Source organism: Sturnus vulgaris, chromosome 3, assembly GCF_052056855.1.
Source record: "Sturnus vulgaris isolate bStuVul1 chromosome 3, bStuVul1.hap1, whole genome shotgun sequence".
Lineage (NCBI taxonomy): Eukaryota > Metazoa > Chordata > Aves > Passeriformes > Sturnidae > Sturnus > Sturnus vulgaris.
This window is the reverse complement of record NC_142245.1, coordinates 31,972,088-31,998,113: the sequence shown is the minus strand read 5'-3', so window position 1 is coordinate 31,998,113 and position 26,026 is coordinate 31,972,088. Positions and strand designations below refer to the sequence as shown.

Sequence of the window (26,026 nt, the reverse complement as noted above, 5' to 3'; positions counted from 1 at the left end):
GGTAAATTTTGTGGTGGTTTCTCCTCCCGATGGGGTCTGAGGTTATAATGCTCGATGCTGAGAACCTTGTCCTGGCTTCTGGAAGCACAAGTGTCAGTTTGGCTGGGCAGCGCCAGTCTGGACCCTGTGCTCAGGTTCCTGGGGGAATTGGTTCTTTTAGCTTTTAGTCTGCGCTAACGTTGGAGCTTAAATAGAAAAATAAAATTGTAGAGATGCTCAAATTTTAGCTCATGCTGCTGAGCAGCAAGTGTGGATATCACAAGGAGAAACACGGCACCCGAGCTGCTGTGGCATCCGTATTCCAGGGACTACCAAGGGGGATTGTGTGGCTCTGTGGGTGACAAAATGGCACATCTCAAAGCTAGAGAGGACTTGACATAAGACGCCCCAAGCAGGCGACCTTGCTTTTCTGTTTCGTTTGGATTTTGCAGAGAAGAGAGGAGAGAAAAGACGAGGCAAGGTGGGGAGAGGAGAGGTCTTGTCTCTGTTGCAGTTTGCCCAGAACGCCTTCCAGACCAGAATGGCTTGCAGAAAGGGGACTGAGGAAAGGCAGGCCCAAGGCCTGGGTCTGTCATTGCCTGGGGAGATGCAGCCTGGGAGCTTTAATTGGAGATGAGAGCTTTTAAATTTAATTTGATCTGATATGGATCTTAAATTTAAGAAAAGAGCCTCCTGTCTTATTATCTGGCAGCGTTCTCTGCTGCTCTCCTCATGTTGTTAGTGTACCCTACTATCTGACCCCAGAAGCCCATAACCATGACAAATATCTACTGCCAGTGCAGAGGGAGAGATCCAGCTGTGGAGGCTGCCGCTGAGCAGAGATCAGTGAAGAGGTCTTTTCCTCAGGGTGACACTCTGCAGTGTCATTGTTGCAGATCAGAAAGCACTGGTAGCTGTCTCAGCCCTGTTACCACTGCCTTTTTCTTGGGCTTTGAGGACTTTTTGCTTACGTGGCAATGTTTTGTAGGTCTGTCTTAAAATGCAAGCTTGGTGCTTGGATTCTGCAGGAAGATGTGTGTTAGAGATCATCTTGCTGAGAGAGCGTGAGAATGAGAATCTGCCAGAGTTTTCGGGGGTGTTTTAACTTCTGGTTTTAATTTCTAACCCAAACTGATCACCATCTGCAGAGAATTTTCTGAGGCTGTTTATTAATGGAATAAATGTTTTAATGGTCAAAGCTGCTGCAGGGACTTTATAGTGCCACTGCCTGTGCCTGCATAGCACAGTGAATGGAGAGAGCCAGGAGAGCCTTGTTTTCCTTTAAACACTCAGCTAGATAAAAAAATATTTCTGTGACTGTTTAACCACACGGATATAAGGTTAAATTCAGGTGCACTCCCCTTTGCTGGAGGACAAAGTACCTGAGGAATCCTCCACGTTTGCACTTCAGATGAGCAACAGGCTTTTATCACAGCAAAGTAGATATCAGTTCTGGAGAGATAGGAACCTGAAGGCAGCAGTCAGAAAAAAGCTAATAGAGTTTTGCCTGCCCTTTGGATAGTGACTACACATATATTCTCCAAATATAGGGGGATTGCTAAGGTTCACAGGGCTCTGCACATTGCCTGCCATCCTGGCATCCTAGGTGGCATCACCACGAATACACAGTGCAAGAAGCTGTCTTTGATCCTCTCTGTGACTTATAGAATCATAAATGCTTTGGGTTGAAAGGGACCTTAAGGATCATCAAGTTCCAATCCCCCTGCCATGAATAGGGATGACACCCACTAGATCACTAACTCAAGAAAGTTATTTATGTGCGTGTATATATATATATTTTAAATATATGTATGTGTATGTGTGTATACACATGCATATGTATATTTGTGTGTACGTAGATATACACATCCGTATATATAAATACGTATGTATATTACACCCTTAGGCGGTGACTGCCAGCAGAGTGTTTGTGTCTGAATTAGAATGCAGCATGGGGGACAAGTGAGGAACGCAGCAAACTAGGGGCCAGTTCAGACTCCGTTTAGAGCCATAATTTAATGCATAGCTCCTTTTCGAGCTATAATTTCTACAAATGCAAGGACATTAACAGAAACCCGGCTCCCGAGTTAGAGGGGGCTTGTCTTGCTTTCGCCCCCCAAGAAGCAGGCGGGCCGGTGGGTTTCCCGCCAGATGCGGGGCGTGGAGATGCGGTAGGCGCGGCAATGGGGGGAGCCAGGGGCGGGAGAGCCTGGGAAGGCAAGGGAAGGCGGCACAACGCAGCGAGCGCGGTGCAGGTGGGCTCGCCCCGAGGTGCGCACGGCTGCCCGCGGAGGGGTCGCGGCTCCTGTTATCCCTCTTCTCCCGGGGGCGAGGTGGGACGGGGAACGGGCGGGAAGGGGAAAAACCCGCCACCTCTCCCACACGGGAACCGCGTGGCGCTGAAGGCGGCAAAGAGGCGGAGTTTGGAGACAGGGACGGGGGCGGATGGCGGGTTCCCATCGCTCGCACCGGGGAGAGGAGCCCGAGCCGTCAGGCAGCGAGCGGTGGGCGCTCGCGTTCGAGATATTGGCTCAAAGTCGCCGAGCTTTTGGCTGCCCTGGCTCCTTCCGAGGCTCCGCGCGGCGTTTCAAAGCTGCTGGATGCGTGGGGAGCCCTCGGAAGAAGCTCAGGATTCGGCGCCACAGCGTGGGGAGAGGCGGTGTGCGAGTGGCGGCTTAGGGGACCGGGCAGGGTTTGTGACGCATAGATGCTGCCTTTCGGGGGAGGGGGTCTTCCTTGCTACCTTTCACGGCAACTACAAATCCTCTTTCATAGTTACTGCCGGGGGGAGAGCATGCGGTTTTGGGGATGCGAAGTGGAGCGGCCAGCACGTGGCTCTGGGGATGCAAAGCGCGGTGATGCTCTGGTACCTGGGATGCTGGACCTCACCTAGGGGTTTGTGCCGCGGTCTTCGGGCTGCAGAGGTGCACATCCCTGCCGAGCAGTGGCGGGTGTGCTCGGCAGGATGTGCCAGCTTGCCTCAGCCGGCGGGTGTGCTGGGGACCCCCGGGCAGGTGCGTGGGCAGGGTGCCATGTGCTGCTGTGCGAGAAGCGGGGCAGAGCCCCCTTGGCTGGCAGAAAAACGGCTGGGTCGGGGTTGCTCCAGGTCCTGCTCAAGAAAGTTCTCCCAGTTGGCTGTGGGATGTTGTGGATTATTTCAGTGAGTGTTTCTTTCCATTCCTGAGTAAACCATCAGTGTTAATGGAGAACCCGGTCCAGGCAGAAGTGCCAAGAGCTCCTGTAGAGCCCTTTTGTGCTGTCCTCCTCACCCCTGTAGTTAAATCTGAGCCCCACACCCCTGCTAGATGCTAATACTGCCAGACCAACACAGTCCCTGCCTGTACTCATCAGCGCTCCCATCTGCCTCCGGGGAATGGGCTGTGGAATTGCAGACTGTGTGGGAAGGCAACAGAGGCTAAACCCTTGAGCTGTGGGATCGCAGACAAGTAAAGCCTGTGTCCTTGATCCCAGGGCTAGGGGCTGCAGGAGGAATTTGTGCAGCTGTTGGCCACAGCTGGATGCACTTCCTGGCTGCTCCGAAACAGAAAGCAGCCCAACGACCCCTCAGTTGCCTGTTGTGAGCAGACACAGTTGAGGGACTTCTGTGAGTGCCAACATGGGAAATCCCACTCTGCTGCACTGCATCCCAGCTTGATGTCATTGTTTCCACTCACCAGCACCTGCAAGTTGCTGGACAGCCCCAGGCTCCCTCGAGCCTGCCTTCTCTGCAAAGCTATCTCAGGATGTGACTGTGCAGGGATGCTTTTCCCTTGGGTTTGTTCACTGGTTGTCTTTGTGCAGCTCAAGGGCCATTGATGGTGTCAGTCCAGTGCTGACACCACACATATGCCCTCCAAAGCAGTCCTGCTCCTGCCATTGTTTTTTGCTCCTTGAAAAGGCAGGTAGGCTTGCTCTTGGCTCACCAAAGAGATTTTCACAGAGCAAGGGAACTTTCTTTTCTGCACCAAGGGCTGTAGCATCAATCCTAGCAGATGCTTTGCAGGATGACTCGTCCTTCCACAACTAGTGCAGACAAGAGGTGGAGGCTGTACCAGATACCTGGAGTGAGGAGGCTGAAGAAATTAACTTCAGCTTAAATCACCAGATGTGTCACCAGCACACAGGACAGTATGGAACCTCCATCCTGCAGTCCCTCTTCCCCATTCCGCACCAAACTGCATAATTAACTACTGGCATCAATTCCCCAGCATGGCATCCTTGCTCTCATTATCTTGGGCTGGGAGGTGTTAATGAGCCTCTTCCTCTTTGAAGATGAGCCATGGGCTTTTTTCTTGCCCTGGCCTGACCTATCTTATTCCTTGTTGTGGTATGGGGGTAAGCCAGGGTGTGGAGGACAAGGCATCCGTTCACCCACTCCCGTGCTGCACCTTCTTCACTGCCCAGCTTCATTTCCAGCTCTCCTGGCAGAGGCAGGGCTTAGGGACCAGCCCATTGGGATGGAGGGAGCTCAGGACCTATTGTGTGCCCTGTCCAAATGGGAAGGCACCAGCCACTGGCTTTAGGAAGCCAGCAAATGGCTTCTGATGGTTTCCATGGGACACAAGTAGATCTTGGCTGGTTTTGTTCAGTATAATGCCCAAGTCCTTGGCAAGTGTTACGGAAGCTGCAACGCCCACTCTCATCCATGGAATTCTGTTTGCTCGCAGTCCTTGCCATGTACTGACCCCACAGTGTAAACCTCACTTACCTCCCTGTGCATTCCTGAGCCTTCCCAACACCAAGCTCTGTCCTGAGACCGCTGCCAGCCCAGCACTGCACTGCTTGAGGCTGCAGGACTGCCAGCTCTCAGTCTCATCTCTAACTCGTACTCAGCTACTAACAAGTTGAGGGCCAAAGCACTATGCAAAATGAGCTATAGGCATTTGCAGCTGGGCAGGAGTCAGGGTTTCACCAGCCACACAGCTATTTTGATTTGATTAAGCTGTGCTATAAAGACTAATTGCCTCTTAGGTTAAGAGTGTGCAAGATGTGGGATGGGAAAAGAAGTGTGCAGAGTAGGAGCAAAGCCTGGATGGATTTGGTTACATCAGGATGTGTGGTCTGGAGGGTCATAGTGTCCCAGCTGAGGCTGCAGCACAGTACTGCACCCCATCTCCCACTCCAGATTCCATGGACCCAGCTGAGGTGGGGGGGCTGTACATGGGCTCTGGGGTCCCCGTGTAGAGAGAGGAGCTCTGATGCTGGTTGAGGAATACATCTGAGGATTGTTGTTCCCATGAGACAAAGGAAGCTGTTGCGTAGGAATAACGCTAGTTAGTCCTCTGTAATTTCATTGCTGATGGCAGTGGTGTGAAAATTGTCTCTGTTGTGATCTTTGGGTCCTGCTCTGGCTTGGAGCAGGCTTTTTCCTGGTCTTGCTGGTCCCCAAGAAATAGGAGGCTCAAAGCTATGTGTGTGTGGCTGTGACACAAATTGGTGAGCCTGGCATTCTGGTTGCAGTGCTCAAGGCTCTCTTTCAGCCTCTTGGTTAAGCCGTGAGCACAGTCAGGCTTCTCTCCAGGAGACCATCTTTTCTCTGCCCCAAAGGTAGCAGAGACCTATTGGCTGCCTAGCAGCTCGTGCAGAAGCTGTCAGCAGGAAGTCAGGCAGGTTTCCGCTGACCCTTCTTATTTCTTCCCACTACACAACCGCCAGTGAGACTTGCTTTAGTTCGTTTCCTTTAGGACTAGTCTGATAGGAAGGCACCTTGCTGTGAAATTTCCAGCTGGAAATTCATGGAGTGAGCAGACCAGGAAGCTGCAGAGGGAGGAGGCAGGCAGGGGCTGGGAGGGATGTGACTGAGTGGGCAGCAGCAGTGGGACTGGAGGGTTGTGCCATCAACCTCCCACGTGCTGAGCAGCCTGCTCTGGCCAGGTACGGAGGCTCAGTCATGGCAGCAGGACTGTGACATCAGCTGTGCTGTGCCAAGGGCAAGCCATCAACCTGAATGTGTATCTGTGGCCCCAGACTGACACTGGAGTGGCTCCAGGCTCCTGCAAAGCTGCTGGGGAGAAGAGTATCCTGCCTGGGTTGCCCTGCTTGGCGTCTCTGCTGCCCAAGCTGTGGCTCTAGACATGGTCCTCATCCCTGCCTGGTTCATTTTGCCCAGCACATACAACCACAGACACAGTTTACACCTGTGGCTGAGGGCCTGTTCACCTGGCTCGAGCCCGTGAGAACTTTGGAGTTTTGCTAGAGTTTTTGTTCATGGGCATGGTAAACCTTCATGAGAAAAACTCCCCTGTTTTAAGCTTGAGGATAACCCCTGGAGAACAGCCAAGGAGGCAGGAGGGACAGGTGACACATCTGGCTTCTCAGTCCTGCCCAAGGCTCAGGGTTGAAGGAGATGCCAGTCTTATCTGCCTTGCCTGCTCTGCCCATGACAGGCGTTGTCATATCCTGGCCTCAGGACCAAGGTGGAGCCATTCCATTTTTTTTATCCTCCCTCAGTGCTGTACCCTCAGCTCCCTGATGGTATTTGCTCTGGACTGGACTTCAGCCCCTTCAGGGAGCCCACTGCTGAAGGGGGCACACAGTGCACGGTGCTTTCATCCCATCAGGGTTTGTAGGAGTTGGGCTGTGGCTGAGGATGGCAGGGTTGGGTGGGTCGTCATGGCATCCTGGCCAGAACAGGAGTGTTATCCATTAACCACAGATCAGACAGACCAACGGCAACACAGCCAAACTATTATGAAGTGATCCACCCTGCCCTGCAGCTTCTCCTTCTCGTCTTCACACCCACTCTTCGTGGCAACACAAGGCTGGCATGTCTGCGTGGTGAACCACACCAGGACATTGATCTGCCAGCATGTTCCCGAATAGGGCTGGAGGCAGCGGCTAAGGGCTGCCCACATCGTGTGGGTCAGAATCCGTGCCTTGCAGAGGAATGAGGAAGGTGCTGAAGAGCACTGCACTCCCCCTGCCTGGGCTCTGCAGCAGGGCTTGCTCCAAAAGTGAAGCCTTTGACCAGAAAAAAACCCCAGCACCAGTAAATAGCCTGGCAATCGATACTCAACACACAAGTCTCCTGTCCTTCTTTCCTTCCCTGTGGCTGTGAAGGGGATGCAGTGTGTCAGAAGGGATTGCTTCAGCATGGCTCAGGCCCTGGGCTCCCTATCACCTGGCATCACTGAGAAAGTACATCAGCATCCACCCAGGAAAGCTCTGACAGGACACCTTGCCAGATGTATGAGGCCAGCTCAGCTCAATGGAGGCTGCTGTAACCTTGGGTCTCCCAGCAGGGTGTCTTGAGCTGCCTTTTTGAGCCTTTCCTCTGCTCCTCACATTAATCTGGGGAGGCTGAGAGGCTGCTGGAGCCTGCCAGCCAATGCCAGTGGCTGCAAAGTGCCATTTCCACAAGAGCAGAGCACTCAGTGGCTCTCATCTAGAGTTTTCCGTGCTTCCCTGAGACATCCTAAGGATGCTCAGGGTGGCAGACAGGCTGCGATATCATGGCTGTGGCACACTGGGCGGTGGCTGTTAGCACGGATGTAGCAGCACAGGCTGGGATTTGGAGGGGATGTGACTTGCTCTTTCCCAACTTGTGGCTGGGCTTATTATTCTTGGTTGTGTGTGAGATTCTGTTTTGATGGCATTTGGGCAGACACAGCTGTCCCCACCTCCTGTTTGCTCTCCCTGTCTGATCCTACTTGCATAAAGATTTTCCTGTTTCCGCTGTTTAGCCAAGGCCAGTGCCAAGGGTGGGAGGTTTGAACTCTGACTTATTTTCTCCAAAGGAGGTGTCTGCCTCAAGTCTTGCTTTGGCTCCTCATGTGAGACCTCAGTCCTTCCACGCTGTTTGGGGAAGCTGAGTTACTCAGGGAAGAGGCTGCCAGAAATGGTGCTTTTGCCCTGGGTGTTTGCTCCAACTCCTTTGCTTGTACCACCACGCTGACAGCACGCTGCTTCCTTGGCTTTCCCTTCCTCTGTCCACAGATCATGTGTTGCCAATACAGCCCTCCTGTGTCTGCACCAGAGCAGGGATATGGCAAACCTAGCTCTCAGCACACAGCATCTTCCCTGCTGGGAAACGTGCACGTATATGTGGCTCCTCAAGTCCCTTCAGCTCCTGGGACTTGTGGGGATGGCTTTACCCCACTCTTTGGAAATGGCTGCAGCTTTGGAAGTGAGTGAGTTTTGCACAAGTAGACTCAGACAGGGCATCCATCCCTTCTCCTTCTTTTTGTTTCTGGGGATTGTGGGGTGCCCCTTGGCTGGGACAAAGTGGGTTTTTGAGGTGAGGGGGTAATAGACTACTCCAGTCTCTTGGAATAGAGCCACTGTGAAATAGCTGCATTTAGCACTTGAAGCCAGTTCAGGATTTGCATGATGCTGTGGGCAGCGAGCAGGATCTTGGCAGGACAGGTGGCTGACAGACAGACTGCACAGAACCCTGGCAGATCCCAAAACCTGCTTCTGTGCTCACCATCCCCTTTCTCAGTAGGACTGAGACATTTAATGCCAAAAGCAGCGGTCAGCCAGGGCCCCTATGCTGAAATGCCCCTTTGGTCTGTGGGAAATCAAAATAGCCCATGTATTTCTGTCCTGGCCACTGGGACATGCAGAGGACAGAGCCAAGCTTGATTCGCCACAGACCAGTGGTGTTTGGCTCCTGCACGTCTGTCCCATCCTCTGCCAAGGGGCCTGCTACTCAGTGGGTAGGAATTTCCCCCTCTGAATTTTAGAAGCTGGGGAGATGATGACACCAAGGGAAGATTGTGCTGTTCTGGCTCTGGTTTCATTTCTCTGTCCTCCACTAAATTGGAAACAGCTGTGCAGCCCAGACCAGCCTCCAAAAAACTGCTGGGGGGGAGCAAAATGATCCCTGCTCCTGGGCAGAGATCCCTAACAGGACTTGCGGCCTTCTGCTAGGCTGTCCAGGTGCAACGGCAAGGCTCACTTTGTCCAGCCCTGGGCATGCTCTCCCACCTTCTCAGGAGACAGCAGTTCAGCAGCTCCCACTGGATTTGGGCACCTTTTGCCTGCTGAGGGTCCTGCCACCTCTGCACCTTTGAATCTGGCTCCGTAGAGGAAGAAGCCAGAGCAGGAAGGACAGCCTCTCTCCTGGGAGGTGCAGATGGCAGTGGGCAGGGGGTTGCTGCAGGTGCTCTCACTGCTGGTTGGCTGCCAGCTTTTCCTGCTCTTCTAGAAGCATCCCTGTTTTGGGGACAAATGAGTGAGGGCTCACACTCTCCTTGGGGAAAGGAGTTCCTGTAAAGTGCAGGGTGGCATTTGGGGTGGCACAGTGGTTAAGCTGAGCCCTCCAAGCCCCTTCTGCCTTGCCCCTCACAGCAGGACTGTTTTGAGGACCTCTTAAATGAAATCTAAGCTGTCCCCCATCCTTCTCTGGACCTTCACTGCAGGTTTCTCCGTGCTCAGCTCCCTTATGTTGCTCCTGGCCTGACTCCTTCCTGGGTCTGCCAGCTCTGAGCTCAGTCCTGGAGCCAGGAATGTGAAGCAATGAAGGGGGAATCATCTCCATTCTGCATCCCAAAACCCTGGAGGTACCAGTGGCAGGTGGTCTCCTGCAGTCCTGCTCTTCCCCTCTGATACTGCTCCCCAGGCAGTGACATTTGAGTAGCCATGTGTTATTGGTAGACATGGCCCTACTGAGCCCATAGGATGACAGGCTATGGGAAAATTCATCTTACCCCTCTTTCATTCCTCAGCTGTGGGATTCTACCCCCTGAGCTTCCTCCCACACATTCAGTGAGTCCTTATACTCAGACTTGTGTGGCTAAGAGCTGTTTTGCTCTCATCCTGTTTTGCTGTGGGCTCCTCTTTCTGCATCTCACCTTTGCTCCCCTCAACTGCAGACAGAAGAGAAAAGTGGGACACGGTTCTGTAGGCTCAGCCCATCCCTCTGACCTGCTTTAGCTTCTGCCCAAGGTGTGGCCAACCAAGATACCATGGTGCAGACAGAGACAGGGATTCCTCTTGAGCAGGGATTCCTCTTGAGCATGAGTGCAGGGAGGGGGAAAGCTACTAATGCAAAAGAGATGCATCTGACAGCCACATCCCAAGGGGTCTTACCTAACTGCTGTCTCAGCCCCACCTGGCTGGGTGGAAATAAGGACCTGCCTGTGGTATAGCCAGGCTGTAGGCAGGCAAGAGCCATAGCTGTGCCTTGTGTTGTGCTTGGTTGGGATTGCCTTTGTCCTCTGTGCATGGCTGTCCTGGCATGTGGTGGCCTTTGCCACTACTGCATCAAGACCCGGGCTCCTCCATGCAGGGAGGACTCATTCCAGCTTGGGGCTGCCTCTGGCTGCTCCTTGTGCTGAATTTTACATTAATAATGTCTGGTTGTTTTCCCCAGGTATCCTGTAAGGTTTTCTCCATTTGGAACCGGAAACGTGGTTTCCTGCCATTGTGCTTCTTCCTGCTGAAGCCCCCAGATCAATTCCAGGGAAGTATCCCTTCCCGCAGCACTTCCCCTCCCCATGGCCCCCGGGCAGCACCTCCATTGGCCATCCCGGCACGCCTGGGGAATTGGACCAGCCCTGCAGACATGGGCTGTGAGGGTCTGCCAGCTGCAGAGGATCGCTGGATGAGGATGAAGGTCTGGGGCAAGGCATCCCCAAGCTCTCCCCAAACCCATGGTGGTCCCTCAAGAAGCCACAGTCAGATGTTGTGAGCTTGGTCTGAGCCGTGCAGGCCCATAGTGGGTCACTCTCTGCCCCTCCTCACCTCCTTGCAACTCCTGGAGGTGCTGAAAGCTGCCTGGAAGCACCATCCAGGTCCTGGAGATGGTTTCTGCCTAGGCTTGGAAGCTTCTGCAGCTGCACTTAGTTAAGCCCTGAGCAAATCCCTCCCTCTGCCCTGGGATAAAGGATCTTTCTTTTTCTAAATTTCCAACAAATGGAGACTGAAGCTAGCCCTGGAAAAACGTGTCTCCTTCCCCAGCCTCCCAAGAAGCAGCTTGGGGTTATGGCTTGGAGGTGACAGTCCTTTCCTGGGGGAGAGCAGCCTAAGCGGGTGCCATCAGAGAAACCAGCTTCTTGGAAGAATCCTGTCTCTGCAAACAGTCTCCTGAGATCAGCTTATCTCTCCTCCTCTGACGCCTGCTCATAAATGACGTTTCCCCCCCTGCTCCTGCCCTCCCCCAGGCGCTTGTATCTCCTCCTGTATCCCCAAACTGCCAGTCCTGGAGCAGGCAACGGCTCCAATATTTGTGGGGCTTTTCCTACCTCTCCCAAGGCTGCATTGTCCCTGCATCGTCCTGTGGCCTGAAGTGACCAGGAGCAAGGGGCTGGGACCACCCTGCCCTTCTGGTAAGCTTGTTGCTGTGACATTACAGTGTCCCTCTGCGGCTTTTGATGGGATGCTGGGCAGGGGCACCCGTCTCTGCTCCTGGGGGGTTTTCTCTGGCCAGGGACCAGCTTGCACCTGGGCACTTGCCATGTGCTGAGGAGAGAGATGTGTGGGTTCATCGTGGGGCTGCCATCGATGGCATTTGACCAGTAATAGCCAGGGCTGGGAACCCACCCAGCTGTCCTGCTGAAGAGGTGGATGCTCAGGGCTTCCTGGGACTCAGTAATGGGTGGGATAATCCCAGCTGTGCCACCTGGGGTAGTTTTAAAGCTGGTTCTGCCCTGTCGCTGTCCTCTGCCCTCTACCTGGTGAAGCCAGGAAGGGACAGTGCTGGAGTCCTGCCAGGACCTGGGGAATTTGCTTCCCAGCTGGTTCCTTTACCTGCCTGGCGTGAGGGCCCCCAGGGAGCCTCTCAGGGCTCCTTGAACTCTCCAGATAAGGGACTTTGCAGCCGGTTGCTACGCAGTTCAAAACACACCAGGGCTGAATGGCCCCCCTGCACCACCCGGCATCTGAGATAACAGCAAGTACTGGGAGCAAGGTCAGTATCCACAGCTGCTGCTTTGTCAAGAGTTTGTGGCGGCTGCTAGTGCAGCAACCCAAAGCCAGAGGGAGTTTAGAGGAGCCTCTCCTTTTGTCCATGAGGGAATGGAGGGAGTGAGGTGAAATGGGTCAGAAACGCTGCCCAGGGACCCTCATTCTGTGGGGTGAGGGTGCTGCAGAGAGCACCTTGTAAGAGGTTTTCTTCTGCTGGCCAAGCCCTGGTAAAGCAGAAGATTTTGTCTGCAGACAGCAAGTCAAGGGAGAAGGCAGAAATACCTGCTCTCTCCTGCTAAGCTCTCTCCTCAGGATGCAGGCATAGAATAGGGCTGGAAGAGCAGATGGCATCACAAGGCTGTTTACTGAGAGGCAGAGAGAAGAAGAATAGGAAGTGCCATCAGCTTGCTGATGGAAACCGCTCACAAAGCACTCCAGGATTAGGAAATCTGCTGCAGAACGTTGGAGGGACAAGGGATCAGAGGAAGAGAGGCCATAGTAGAAAAGACAGATGAAGCTTTTACCTCTCTGTTAGCTCTACAAGAGCTTAAGCAGTTTCTTTCACCTTCCTTTAGGGAGCTCCTCAGAGCATCAGCAAAGGGAAGGTTAGAAAGCAAAGGTAAACAACAAGTGTCTTGGGCAAGGCAGTGTTCCCCAGAAGAAAAGGGAGAGTGAAGCAGCTGGTTGTGATGTATGGCCTCTAGTCATTCATTTGCAACTGCTGTAGCCCCCAGGGACTGGGAGGAGGGAAAGATATTACGTTCTTTTCTAAGAAGGGCTGAAGGAACTTCTGGGAAAAGCTGACTGCTGGATCTGCTGCATGTCCTGGGTGTCTGTGCAGGGACACAGCCTGTGGGCAGGCCGGGAGACTCCTGTGGATGGGCTCCCAGGATTGGAGCTGCACTTCCCAGGGAGTCTGGGCTCAGAATGACCACGCTGCTTCCCCAAAAAACTCCAGTCAACTTTCGGCCCAGTTTTTAAGGGAACTTGCTGGTCAAGAGGGAAAGTCCTTACTTGGCTTTATAATTAGTATGAAAACAGGAAGGAGGGTGTAGGAGTCAGCAGTCAGTTTTTGCAGTGAAAAGAGATCTTTGCACTGGTCATATGTTTTGTCAACACATTTATGAGTGACCTGGAAAAAAGAATGAACAATGAGATGACAGGGCTTTGGTGAGGTGATTGGATTACTTAGGTTCATGGGGTCAAGTGCCAGCTAGGAGAAGTACTGACAACCATTACAACACCAGGTAACTGAAATTCAGTTTAGATAAATATCAAGTGATAGGCAAGGGGGGAAGGGAGGAAGCCCCAAATCCACAAACAAGATTATGCACTGAGCCAGCCATGAGCTGGGGACTCACAGCAAAGCCTGGGGCTATTTTAGTTATCTCAGTGTGCATGAAAAAGCACACGGAATCATCTTTCCCAGTTACAAAGCAGGAAAGCCTCGTGCCACTTTTCAAATTGGTGTCTCACCCCCCACACAGTCCCTGCGTGCTCCCAGCACCAGCATCTCTGGAAGGGTCGAGAGGAGCCAGGGAAGGTTTGGAGGAAAGCAACGAGGACTGAAGGCATGGAGTCATGCCTGAATGACTAAGTGAACTAGAATTTATGTTTGGATATGTGCTGTTGGGTGGATACAATCTGTAAAGCAGCCACTCCAATGTTCATCCTTTGATGTTGAAGGCAAGGGAGCCCTGGTGAGGCCCTGCATGTGGGGGGAGCTGCTGCCCCCTCACAGGAGCTCCAGAGTTGAAGAGGAAAGGAGGATTTCACAGAAGTGAAAGCCACCATGGCTACAAAACACACGCATGTCATGACCCTTCCAGCTCCGAGGCTGGGGGTAACAGTCGGGCAGTTAAGTCTGTACTTGTGCCACATTTATTCATTCCTAGCATCTGCTTTTGCCCTCTGATAGAGACCAGCCTCTGCTTTGACTCAAGGCACCTGCCTACCCTTTTTGAGAGGGTTTGTTTTTGTCTCAGCACCACAGTGGCAGTATCTGTCTTGTGAAATACAAGCGTGTGTCCTCAGGCTGGTGACAGAAGGTGGAGGTGGAATTCCCTGCACCTCGGCACAAGGTAGGAGGATCTGCAAGCAGCGTGGTCAGAGTTCAGGCACGCATATGAAATCTCATGAAACGGGCAGTCTTCTAAGTGTTTCCTATCTTCCAGCTGACTCATGGACACCAAGGTTTCATGTGACCTGCATACCTGTGCTGGGCTTGTTCCGTGCCTGCAGATAAACCTCGAGGGGCCCCTGGATCAGCCCTCCTGACAGGAGAACTCTGGTGTCTCCCAGTGGACATAGGGGATGGGGGGAAAGGCTGGTGAGGCAACTGGTCCTGTCTCATCTTGGCCATGCTTGGAGGAAGTACTGACATTATCCCTGCAAAGTGATCCCCTGACAAGTGGTGTCAGGAGGATGAAGTGCTTGCCAATGAATCCGCTGGCAATCCCTTGGCTATGGACTGCCAGGACACTTCTACAAGGCTTTTCTTTTAAAATTCCATGGTGCCATAGCATACCTATGTGGCAGCAGGGAGTTGCACGATTGGGAATCTAAGCATGCATTGTACTCACCCTTGGCAAAGACAGCAGGAAAAGGTGATGTGGGGAAAGGGAGAGGTAGGGAAGTGTCCAAATCCAGGTGACAAATGGCTGACTGCAGGTGTGGCTGTCCTGCAGTGCGAGTTTTTCTGCAGAGGTTAGGCAGTTTTGGTGACAGCTGGCCCTACTGTCACCTGCCAGGGCTTGGCTGGCAATGGGGCTGCACATGGCTACCGAGGGTGTCACTTAGCATCTGTCACAGCCTTTGTGTGTCATGAATGGGCAATTAAAATTGTGCCATCTCTTGTTTGAACCTGCTCAAATGTTCTAGCTTATGGTTTGTTATGCCCAGTCTTTGTGATCTTGCTCCTTCTGCTTACACATCACTTCCATGTGGTCACAAGACTGCTTTATGCCTAGGAACAAAAGGGGTGTCTTTAGGCAAAGGCCCCACATCACTCCTCCTTTTCTGTGTCCCTTAGGATGTGCAGCCACCAAGTTTAGCTGGGCTAAACGCACCGGCAGACTCCTGGGGGGGGGGGGGGGTGGTTGGAGCTGTGCTGTGCCAGCTGGAAGAGTGGCATCTGTTCCCACATCCCATCGGGTAGGGCAGCTCTCCCCAAGCGGGAGCAGGGTTGCCACCTGTTGCTGGTGTTGGTTCGTGTAACCTTTTCTGTTTGTTGTAGGGCTCTTTGTAACAGCCGGCAGCTGGAAGTGTTTCCTGCTGTAATGATTGCTGCCCTTGGCAGGCATGGTCTCTTTGTGGAAAAAATTAGGAGGCATTTAGCGAAGTGAGACAGAAAACAAACAGAGCAGGCAGGAGACTGCGGCCGGGCAGTGCCTGCCAAGGAGGCTGGGCTCCTGACAGGGATGTGGGCACTGTCCGGACGGAAGCAGGAGGCGGTGGGAAAGCAGCATGGCGAGCGCCCTGCCCCAGCACCCCCTGACTCCTGCTCCCGACCCCCCGTGCCTCCTTCCCAACACCCTCGGCTCCTGCCGTCTCCCCCTCAGCACCCTTCTGCTCCTCTCCTCGCTGGATGGTTGGGCAGCAGCACCTGGGCCGTGTGCCAGCTCTGGTACCCGATAGCTCTCCTCCTCCCCGCTGCCGCTAGACCTGCAGGGCTCCGGCCCCTGTGACCTGAGCCAGGGCCACCAAGGGCGGGGGTTTGGAACCAGGGGGACACACTGCCTTCAAATACTCTGAACACAGGGCTCACCCTGGCTCTCTCTTCTCTCCCAGGTATGTCTGTGGGGTCACTCCCTGCCTCTCTTTCTAGGGACAGCGATACGACATGCTGGGGGCTGGTAGGGGGATCAGCGGCTTGGCTGGCAAGGGGAAGCATGTTGAGGGCTTGCTGGGGACTCACGGGGGAAGCTGGGGTTCTCTTGCCCATTTTGGGTTGAGATCTGCTTGCTTGGAACAAGCAGTGGCCCCGGTGGGGTTTCTATGTGCGAGGGGATCGCAGTTGTGTTTGCAGATCCCTCGGCTAATCCCGGGTCAGGATGTCTCCTCCCCGCAGAGGCGCTGGCGGGCTGCCAGGAGGGGATTTTGCGATGCTTTCTCTGGAAGCCCGGATGGCTCACAAGGGCAAGGCAGGAGCTGTCATGCCCCCGAGCTCTCTGTGTGGGAAGGCAGGGGAGCGGTGCCGCAGATGGCTCCGACATCAGCAGGGTGGCACCTGCCGGGTTGGCAGAGCCCTCGATCCTTTGCAGGCATCCTGTTGTCCTGCTGTGTCTTACCCAAGCGGCCCAAGGGGCTTCTAAAATCCCTCTTCACACCCTACCGACTATGTTTCGGCTCCATCGTGGCTCAGGCTCTCCAGTCTGCAGGATCCTACCGTAGGAGGAGGCGAGCTGTGCCCAGAACCTGCTCCAGGGACGCGCTGCGCTGCTGTCAGTGCGCGCCGGGGCTGGCAGGGACTACAGATCCCGGCATGCTGCTGCCTGCCTCTCCGCCTCCTCCCCCGCCTCCTCGTCCTCCGCCCTCGCTGGCCGGGCGCGGGCAGAGATGCTGCGGGCGGAATTGGAGCAGGCATCCGCAAGGCATGTCCCAGTGGGGCCGGGGACACGGCGCTGGCAGCCCCGCTGCAGGTGAAGCCCTGGGAGAAGTGCCGGAGCACCCCATGCTGCGCCGCCCGGACTGGAAAAGGACAAGGCAGGCCCGCGGTTCCTCCTGGCGGCTAATTCCACTCTGCCCCGGGAAGAGGGGGTGACTGGGAAGGGAAAGTCCCTTCTCGGGGTTCTGGGGCTCTCAGACCGATGCCTGAGCGGTGCAGCGCCTGGGCAGGTGGAGACGGGAAAAACGGAGCGGTGGGTGCCCGGGAGGGGACAGCACTGCCAGGGACGCCCTTGGCTTCTCAAGGTGACCCAGGAAAGGGCTGTGAGAGCCCCAGGGAAGCGGAATTGAAAACGGGATTTGCTGGTTCTGACCGGAGAGGCTGCTGAATTAAATGTGTCTTTTGTGCCACCGAGCCCTGGGCGTTGGAGGAAGCAGAGGGGCAGTGACAGCCCACTGCGCACACGGTTCATTCACAGCCCCAGGATTGGGGACAGAAAGCTGCAGGCTCACAAATCCCTTAAGAGCCTGCTGCAAGCAGCTGGGCAGCCAGCATGAGCAGCCTGGCTATCTCGGGAAAGCATTTCCTTCTGGAAGGAAGGCTTGCTGTGCCCGGCCAGCAGAATAAGACTGTGTGTCTCAACCTCTTGGCTTAAGGACTCTGAGCTTCAGGTTTGCAAAGCTCCTGCCCTGTCCTCTCGTCGTTTTCTGGGTTGTTGTTTGACTCTCAGTACTGTGGAACATTTATTGGCAGCATGGATTGGAGTTAAAACCAGTGCTGCCCCTGCCTGGCTTGTGTCTCTCACTTTCCCATAAAATCTTCTGTTTGCTTTCCAGACGGAGAGCAGCCATAAGACTTGCTGGGACCTGTGCTGACTCTTGCCACACAAGATGACAGCAAGAGACGGGCCCCAAGATAGGTAATGACAGGTTCTGATGTAGCTGTGGGGGCACTTCCAGGATACCAGGAGGGGAGGGGAGACAGGGGGACCCAGCATCTGCAGGACTCCTGCTCCTGCCTGCTGACTGGGCTACCAAGCTGTCCCTTCTTTCTCGGCTTTTCCATAGCAAATGGGCTGTAAACAGTCCCCTGTAAAGAAGCCTGGGGAGCCTAACTCCCTCCCAGATCTGGTGACGGATGCTGTGTATCTGGGTGCCACATGCTGAGGAGCAGCCAGTCTCTCCCTGCCTTCACAGCGTCCTGGGGAGGGCCTCCCACAGCCCCTCTGCAGTGCCACATCTCTGGCAGCCCAGGCTAGCAAGGGCTGTGGGGCAGGGCAATAAATATTGTCTGGTGCCTCCCGCCACAGAGTCAGGGACAGTCAGAACCAATACTCAGCTTCGCATCCAAATCACTCTGTCCCCTTCACAGGTACAAGGCCGTCTGGCTGATCTTCTTCATCCTCGGCCTGGGAACGCTGTTGCCATGGAATTTCTTCATGACTGCCAGGGAGGTGAGGGCTTCCCTCCTGCTGTTGTCCATGACCGTAATTGTCCCCTGTAGTGTCTAGAGACCATGGTGTAGATGTGGCAGCATGGTACAGCATGCAGAGGACCACAAGCATGTGTGAACTGGGTGTGACAAGTGGCACCGAGGCAGCAGGAGGGATGGGCATGGGACAAAGAATAAGGGTGGCCTTGGAAGGCCTCACAGAATCTCAGCCCCACCAGGCTCCTTCCTTTGCAGTATTTCATCGGTCGCCTTAAGGACCCGGATGAGACAAGCCACGTCAGCAACCAGACTGGTGAGGCCACCTTCACACCCTCTTACCTGCAGTCCGTGTTTGACAACTTCATGACTCTCTGCGCCATGGTGCCCCTCCTTATCTTCACTTGCCTCAACTCCTTCATCCATCAGCGGTGAGCCTTGTTCCATCCTTGCCCCTGCCAGCCCCCATAGGGCCTGTTCTCCTGTCCCAGCACTGAGCCAAGCTACAGCCCATTTGGTCAAGTCAAAGGCAAAACACCGGTCTCCTTTCTCAGGGTTTGGCTGAGATTCCCACAGTTAGAGCTTGGTCCCGGCCTCAGGTTTTTAGGAAGTTGGGTTTTCCTCACTGAGACCTTCTTTTGTAGGATTCCCCAGCAGATTCGCATCTCAGGCAGCCTGGTGGCCATTGGGCTGGTGTTTTTAGTCACCGCAATCATGGTGAAAGTCCCCATGGAGCCTCTTCCCTTCTTCGTCTTTACCATGATCAGCATTATCTTCATCAACTGTGAGTGAAGCAGTGGGGGAAGGAGAAGGACACAGCCCCATGGCTACGGCTGATCCCTCTGGGAGAAAAGCATAAACCTCACTGTGGGAGAGCCAAGGAGGGAGGGGGACTTGCCTTGCTTGGGGACTTGGCTCCCTGCAGAGGTGCAATCCGTCCTTGCTTTGGTTTCTCATTTCTGCTCATCTTTTCCCCCTTGCAGCCTTCGGCGCCATTCTCCAGAGCAGCCTGTTTGGGCTGGCAGGGCTCCTGCCTGCCAGCTACACAGCCCCCATCATGAGTGGGCAGGGTTTGGCGGGCACCTTCGCTGCTTTGGCAATGATCTTCAGTATTGCCAGTGAGTAATCCCTGCCTTGCAGGTGACAGGGCCTTCCCAGACCACTGCTGCCACACCATCTGCCAAGGTCATGCTGTGTGGGACATGGCAGCAGGGACTTGCTCCTCTCAGCTGTCATCATCTTCCTTTCCTCTCCCTTCCTATGCTCTCAGTTGGTGCCCAGCAACCCGAGAGCTTCATCGGTTACTTCACCACGGCCTGTGTGACGATCGTGCTGGCAATCGTCTCCTACGTAGTTCTGCCTCACATGGTGAGACTGTTGTCCTAGGGAAGGGCTTGGGAACATGGGACCTCTGCGCATCCCAGCACAAGAACCATGGCCCACAAGCTGCCCAGCCTTGGCTCTTACCACCCTCCACCTCTTGTGTCATGGTTGGCTCTCCTGTGCCCCAAGGGAGCACTCTGGGATACTTCCCACCATAGATACCCCAGTGTACTTGGGGTATCTGAGTCCCTGGGTAAGCAGGAAAGCATCAATATTGGACATAACTGGAAGGAATACTTTGCCCATATTGCCCATATCTGCTGTTGTCACACAGCCCCTGGCAGCTTTCTTTCTGCATGCATAAATGAGTCCTCCCTGCTGTCTCTCTGCAGGATTTCTTCCGATACTACTCCATGAAGGATAAGACAGAGTACCGCGTGTACAATGCAGAGCTGGAGACCAAGAGAGACCTGATTAAGAAAGGTGAGGGGCTGAGAGAAGGAAGAGAAAAGGGAAAGAGAAAGAGCTTAAAGAAAGAATGAGATGGAAGGACTGAATTAGATCTCTGCTTTCTGGGGTCTGCTATGTCCTACTTGTGTCTCTCCCTGCAGACGAGAATGGGATGGAGCAGAATAACTCAAAGGTCATCCCTATCCACAACCCTGATGAGCAGCCCTCTGTCATTGCTATTTTTAAGAAGGTCTGTGAGTTGCCAGCAAGCCTTGTCCTGCCCTTCCTTTCAGGATGGGCACAGATGTATGAAAGCTTGGGGAGCTGAGACCAGCCCTACACTGGTCTCTTGCCCCGTGTTTGGTACCAGCCTTTTTCTTTCATCTGCCTAGCTCTGGGTCTTGGCTCTGTCTGTCTGCTTTGTCTTCACCGTCACCATCGGCGTCTTTCCTGCCATCACGGCACAAGTGTCCACTGTCCTCGGAGAGGGAAACAAATGGGGTAAGCGTGCCAGGGATGGGGGTGAAGTAGGGAAAAACTGAGAACAAGGTAAGTGGGAGAAAAGAAGGTGGGGCTTGAAGGTATGTATGGTGGCGTAATCCTGTCTGGATGCCAGGTGCGCACCAAAGCCACTCCAGCTGGACGGGGAGGGAAGATATGACAAAAGGCTTTTGGGTCGAGATAAGGACAGCGAGAGATCACTCACCAATTACTGTCACAGGCAAAACAGACTCAACCTGGGGAAAATTAATTTAATTTATTTACCAATCAAATCAGAGTAGCATAATGAGAAACAAAAACTAAATCTTGAAACATCTTCCACCCACCCCTCCCTTTTTCCCAGGCTTAAGCTTATTTATGATTTATCTCCTCCCTCTGCAGCAGTGCAGGGGGACAGGGAATGAGAGTTGCAGTCAGTTCATCACATATTTCCTCTGTCACTGCTTCCTTCTCAGGGGCAGGACACATCCCACTCTTCCCACTCTTCCCCTCCTCCAGCATGGGGACCCTCCCATGGGGGGCAGTCCTCCTTGAAGTCCAATGTGAGTTCTTCATGAACTGCTTCAGCCTGGATCCCTTCCATGGGACACAGTCCTTCAGGAACAGGCTGTTCCAGCGTGGATCCCCTGCAGGGTCACAAGTCCTGCCAACAAACCTGCTTCAGAGTAGGGTGGTCTTCCACAGGCAGCAGGTGGATATTGACTCATTGTGGACCTCCTTGGGCTGCAGGAAGACAGCCTGCCTCACCATGGTCTTCACCACAGGCTGCAGGGCAATTTTTGCTCTTGACATGTGGAGTGCCTCCTCCCCCTCCTTTTCCACTGGCCTTGGTGTCTGCAGAGCTGTTTCTGTCACATATTTTCACTTCTCTGGGTGCAATTGCACATGTTGAGATTTTTTTTTTCCCCTTTTTGTCATTCCATAGGCCCTACCACTGTTACTGATGGCCTTGGCCCATGGTGGGTCCATCTTGGAGCCATCTGACATTGGCTCTATCAGACCTGGTGCTTCTAGCAGCTTCTCTCAGAAGCCGCCTCTGTAGCCCACCCTGCTACCAAAACCTTGCCACACAAACCCAATACAGAATGCTGGAAAGGAAGAGGGAACCACTGTGCATGATGGTTTGGATGTGGACACCAGCCTGGCTGGGAGACCATTCCAGACCTTAGTGGGAAACTGGTAGGACCTAGTCAGTCCTCATGCAGTGAGTATGAGGGGCTGGGACACACTGGACTTGTCACTGACCATTCCCTTCTTCAGGTCTCTACTTCATTCCTGTCTCCTGCTTCCTGCTCTTTAACGTCTTTGACTGGACAGGACGGAGTCTCACTGCTGTCTTCACATGGGTAAGTATGGAGCAGGGATCAAATGCCAGGCAGTGTCCATTCCTAGGTCCCTCAGCCACGGCTGTCACTGAGGCTGCCATCTATAGCTTGGAGCAGGAAGGAGGTGCAGAGCTAACTCCTCCTTTAAGTTCTAAGTGGAGATTTATGGGTCAGAGCCGAGAACCACAGTGTTGTTCTGTCCTCCCACCTCTCTTTCAACATGGCTTGGATGAAGCTGCCTCCTCCATTTCAGCCTGTCAGTAAACAAACCTTCACTCCAGCTATGCAAATGACTAGACAGGATGGCGACAGGGAAAGAGGGTGAAAGACAGGACAGCCTAAAATAAAACCTCTGGCCTCGGCACAGGACACAGCTGCTTCAAAGGCCCTTGTCCTGAGAGCAGGGCAGGGCCATGCCATGTGGGTCACAGAACTGTCCCCTGCCGCATCCCCTTGCTCTCATCTCCCCAGGATGGGCAAGGAAAGGGGCTGTCCTGTCTGGGTTTCTTCCTGCCCCTTCACCCAACCCCCAAGTGCTGTTTCCCCCTGTATTGTTCACACTGTTTGTTTAGAGAAGCTCCTCAGGACCACGTACTGCAAGGGCTCTGCCTGGGCTTGCCTTCCCCGTGGCCTGGAGCTGCTTCTCCCCTGGCCATCACTGCTTGTTGTCTTCAGTCTTGGCCATGAGCCGCCTTGCCTGGTGTCCAGGCCACAGCCTCCATGGTGGGATGACCCAGCAGGAGACGTTTCCAAAACAAGGCTGTGTGGAAAGTCTGACTGCATGTGGTTTGGGCCACATTTCCCTGGTTGGGGCCCCACTCGCTCTTTTTCTCCTCAAGCAGGAGAGGCAGCCGCTGTCTCCAGCTTGCCCCATAGACATGGCAGCTGGCCTGACCTCAGTTTCCTCCTGTGTTCATGGAATTTCTATGGCCACACCAGCCCAGCAGCTCCCAAGGCAGCTGTGAGTCTCTCCTCACCTCAGACCAGTGAACCCTGTCATCTGTGAACTTGGCACTTCACTGAAGGGATGAGGCCTGTCTCGTTCCAGGGGCTACTTTGGTCCCAGCTGCAGGGACAACACGGGGGGATGGTAGCTCCTTCTTTGTCTCAGCTTTAGTTGCTCAGGAAATCCGGTAGGAGCCAAGGAGACTGTAACTTGGTCCATGCCTTTCCCAGCACATTGCAAAACAGCCCCAGCATAATCCCTTTCCCAGATTGCTGGATCTTGCCCTGCTTGGCTGGGGGATGGTGTAGGACGCTGAAGAGCTGGCTAAAGCCCAGTTTGCAGGCACTGAGGTGCCAGAGGGGATTTACCTCAGCCACCCTTGTTCTGCACGCTGGCTCACTGCATGAGTGTGCACAAAGCTCTCTTGCCTGCTTGCCTGTTGCCAGCAAGGGCTGAGCCACAAGCTCAGCTCAGTATTTTGGCTCTAGTGCTGCAGCAGGTCACCTGGGACAGGGCTTTCAGACCTAGAACCTACATAAGTAGGACTGCAGGTGGTGATGCTGAGATTTGTTGCGGCCCAGAAAATCTCTCAGCAGCTTTGCCATCTCTGTGGCTCCTCCACAGCCCTGGCATAGTAGGGACAGCCTCTGTACAGCCCCTGCCAGCATGCCATGGGATGGGGAATGTCCAGTTCTCAGGTGCTCAGTGATCTGTGTTTTTCTCCCAGCCCGGGAAGGACAGCTGTCTCCTGCCAGTGCTGGTGGTCCTCCGTGTCATCTTTGTCCCTCTTTTCATGCTGTGCAACGTGAAACCCCGTTACTACCTGCCTGTTGTGTTCTCTCATGACGCCTGGTACATCATCTTCATGATCTTCTTCTCCATCTCCAATGGCTACCTGGCCAGCCTTTGCATGTGCTTCGGGCCAAAGTGAGTGCCAGCTGGGAACAAGGGAAGGGTTGGTTATGCCCCCAGATGCCAGCACTGGCATGACTCCTGGAGTCTGGCTGCACCCAGCTCTGGCACCTGGGAAAGAGGCCGCAGGCACAGAAGGGAATTGTCACTACCCACAGTGTCCCATCTCCCAGGCTTGTGCCTCCATATCCTAGGGATGAGGAAGCTATTTGGGCTCTCCATTTTCCCCACGTGCCACACAGGGAAAGGGGTTGGATGCAGCAGGGATCTGGAGGAGAGCAAAGCATGGCACAGCACCCACAGCAGGGTGAGCAGCCTCGCCCAGCAGAGGCAGCACAAGGAGCCCCACAGGAGTCAGAGAGGGATGTCCCTGGTGCTGGGAGCTTCAGGGTGGCCTGTCTGATGCACTTTGTTAGGCCATAATGTGGAGACTTGGAGGCCTTGTGGCTCTGGGAGCCAAGGGGGATTTCTCCTTGCCATTCCTCTGCTGCAGATAAGCCTCCGAGCTCCACTGAACAGCAGGGCACTGGGCACACATCCTAAGGATGGATCTGACACCTTTTTCTCTCCTAGGAAAGTGCTTGCGCATGAAGCAGAGACGGCTGGAGCTGTCATGGCGTTTTTCCTGGCACTGGGTTTGGCCCTAGGAGCTGCCTCCTCCTTTCTGGTCCGAATTCTTATCTAGCAGAGGCACACAGAGGGTGCAGGGACACCAAGAGATGGCTCTGCATCCTCCACTGAGGCCCTGGACACCTCAGCACTGTGTGGAAATAACAGCTCACACCTGTCCCTGGCAAATCACACTGCCACAGCAGACATTACACCCAGGGACGGTTCCACTCCTGCAGGGTTGGCCTGGTTCCTGCCATGCTCGGCTGTGTGATGCCTTCAGGCCTATGTGCCTTCTCCTTCCCCATGCTGTGTGTGTTGTAAGACCCCCGGGATCTCCAAGAGGTCCAGCTGCCTCCCATGCTGCATAACTTCCCTGGCTCAAGGCCAAAAGCCATTTTCGGCCTCTTTCTCTCTGAGTGAAAGGCTGATAACCAGTGTTACTCCTTCTCTTGCCCTTGTCTCCAAAGCACGTAGGAGAGTCTCCCCTCTCCTTCTAGGGGCTCTGGAAATCTCCCACACCCCTCCTCCTGCTGGTAAGACTTGTGAATGGGGAGGAGAGCCCCAGCCAGCCTGGCCATCCCTGCTCTCTGCTAGATGCACATCCCCCTGCCCAGTGGTATCCCAAGAGTGTAGACATCTGTGTCGCAGCCGCATAAAGAGCCATCACCGTGGCTAGGCTGAGGGAGGAGGAGGTCTCCACACCCCACCTTCTCCCCCTCTCCTTGCCTCTGTTCCCTTTTTTTGTGATTCTGACGTTGTTTTTGGTTCAGCCTCCTGGTTGTGTGACAGGAGGTTCCACTGTGGGCTACAAGAGGAAAGGCAGCAGCTCCCTTCCCAACAAAGCTGCCTTCCCTACCCACGTGTGCTACAAGGGAAGGCCTCTTGGCTTTCCTGTCCCTTGTTGTGTAAATGTTGTCTATACAGTTGCCATTTTCTATAAAAAGAATGAAATGCTCCTTTGGTATGTGTTTTTGTCTCTGTCGCCACAGGGGAGAGGGCCTGTGGAGGGTCAAGGGTTGAAGTGAGAAGGCACTGGCATTTCCTTGGCATCCTGTGGTCCCCTGCAACCACCATCAGATGTGGAAATGGTGCATGCATCCCCTGCGCAGCCAGGCCCAGCTATGAGGACACCACCAGTATGGGAAGGGGATCGTAGAGCCATAAAATCAGAATGGTTCAGGCTGCAAGGGCTTTTGAAGATCAGCCAGTTCCAAAGCCCCTGCCATGGGCTGCGACAACTTATACTACACCAGGTTACCTGTAGCCCCATCCAGCCTGGCCTTGAAGACTTTGAGGGGTGGGGCATCCACAGCTTCTCTGGGCAACCTGTTCTAGTGCCTCACCACCCTCAGAGCATGGAATTTTTGGCCCAATATCTAAACCTTCCCTCTGTTTGAAACCATTCCCCCTTGTCCTTTAACTACATACTCTTTGTCCCTGTCCATCTTTATTGTAGGCCCCCTTCAAGTACTGGAAGGCCACAATTAGGTCACACTAAAGCCTTCTCCAGGCTGAACAATCCAAATTCCTTTGTGAGAGGGGTGATCTATCCCCCTGATCGTGTTGGTGTTCCTCCTCTGGACTTGCTCCAACAGGTCCATGTCCTTCCTGTGCTGGGGACCCCAGAGCTGGATGCAGCACTGCAGGTGGGGTCTCACCAGAGCAGAGGGGCAGAAAACTGTCCTTTGCCCTGCTGGCCGTGCTGCTTTGGATGCAACCCAGGGCATGACTGTCTTTCCGAGCTATGAGTGCACATGGTGAACTCGTGGCCAACACCCCAGGGATGCTGCCCTCGAGGTACACCAAGAGACCACCAACACCTCTGATAAACAGCAGATGCACCTTCACATTTTGAGGTGGAGTGACCTCCAGCACAGCAGCTGGGAGCTTTCCTTGTGTCTGGGAACAGCCAGAGTGCCACCTCCTGCTCCTGGGGTGAACTACACCAGCCTACCAGCGGGAATATCCCTCCCTCTGTCCCACATCGTTCACAGCCATCACGTCTTTGCACCACCGGGAACCAAAACGCATGTGAGAGCTCGGGTCTCCTCATCCTACTTCCAGCTTCCTTTGCTGGTCAGGGCTTTTGTACCCACA

General features: G+C 54.2%; 1 protein-coding gene across 9 annotated transcripts in view; it reads left to right on the top strand.

The window, feature by feature from the left end:
- SLC29A1 (solute carrier family 29 member 1 (Augustine blood group)) overlaps window positions 1-24,885 on the top strand; it is a 33,510-nt gene extending 8,625 nt beyond the window's left edge. For 2 of the 9 annotated variants that reach the window (XM_014878098.2, XM_088161310.1), the window contains exons 3-14: window positions 17,269-17,351; window positions 17,804-17,885; window positions 18,119-18,291; window positions 18,505-18,644; window positions 18,844-18,978; window positions 19,131-19,228; window positions 19,576-19,666; window positions 19,795-19,883; window positions 20,026-20,134; window positions 21,395-21,480; window positions 23,133-23,332; window positions 23,891-24,885. In XM_014878098.2, the coding sequence (XP_014733584.1) occupies window positions 17,323-17,351; window positions 17,804-17,885; window positions 18,119-18,291; window positions 18,505-18,644; window positions 18,844-18,978; window positions 19,131-19,228; window positions 19,576-19,666; window positions 19,795-19,883; window positions 20,026-20,134; window positions 21,395-21,480; window positions 23,133-23,332; window positions 23,891-24,002 (1,344 nt within the window). In that variant the 5' untranslated portion in view covers window positions 17,269-17,322 and the 3' untranslated portion in view covers window positions 24,003-24,885. Of the gene's footprint in view, window positions 1-2,185; window positions 2,251-11,072; window positions 11,250-13,811; window positions 13,908-15,285; window positions 15,616-16,326; window positions 16,531-17,268; window positions 17,352-17,803; window positions 17,886-18,118; window positions 18,292-18,504; window positions 18,645-18,843; window positions 18,979-19,130; window positions 19,229-19,575; window positions 19,667-19,794; window positions 19,884-20,025; window positions 20,135-21,394; window positions 21,481-23,132; window positions 23,333-23,890 lie in introns of those variants that run through there. The other 7 variants (XM_088161311.1, XM_088161309.1, XM_014878104.2 and 4 more) reach the window with 7 other exon arrangements.
- Window positions 24,886-26,026: the final 1,141 nt, after the last annotated feature.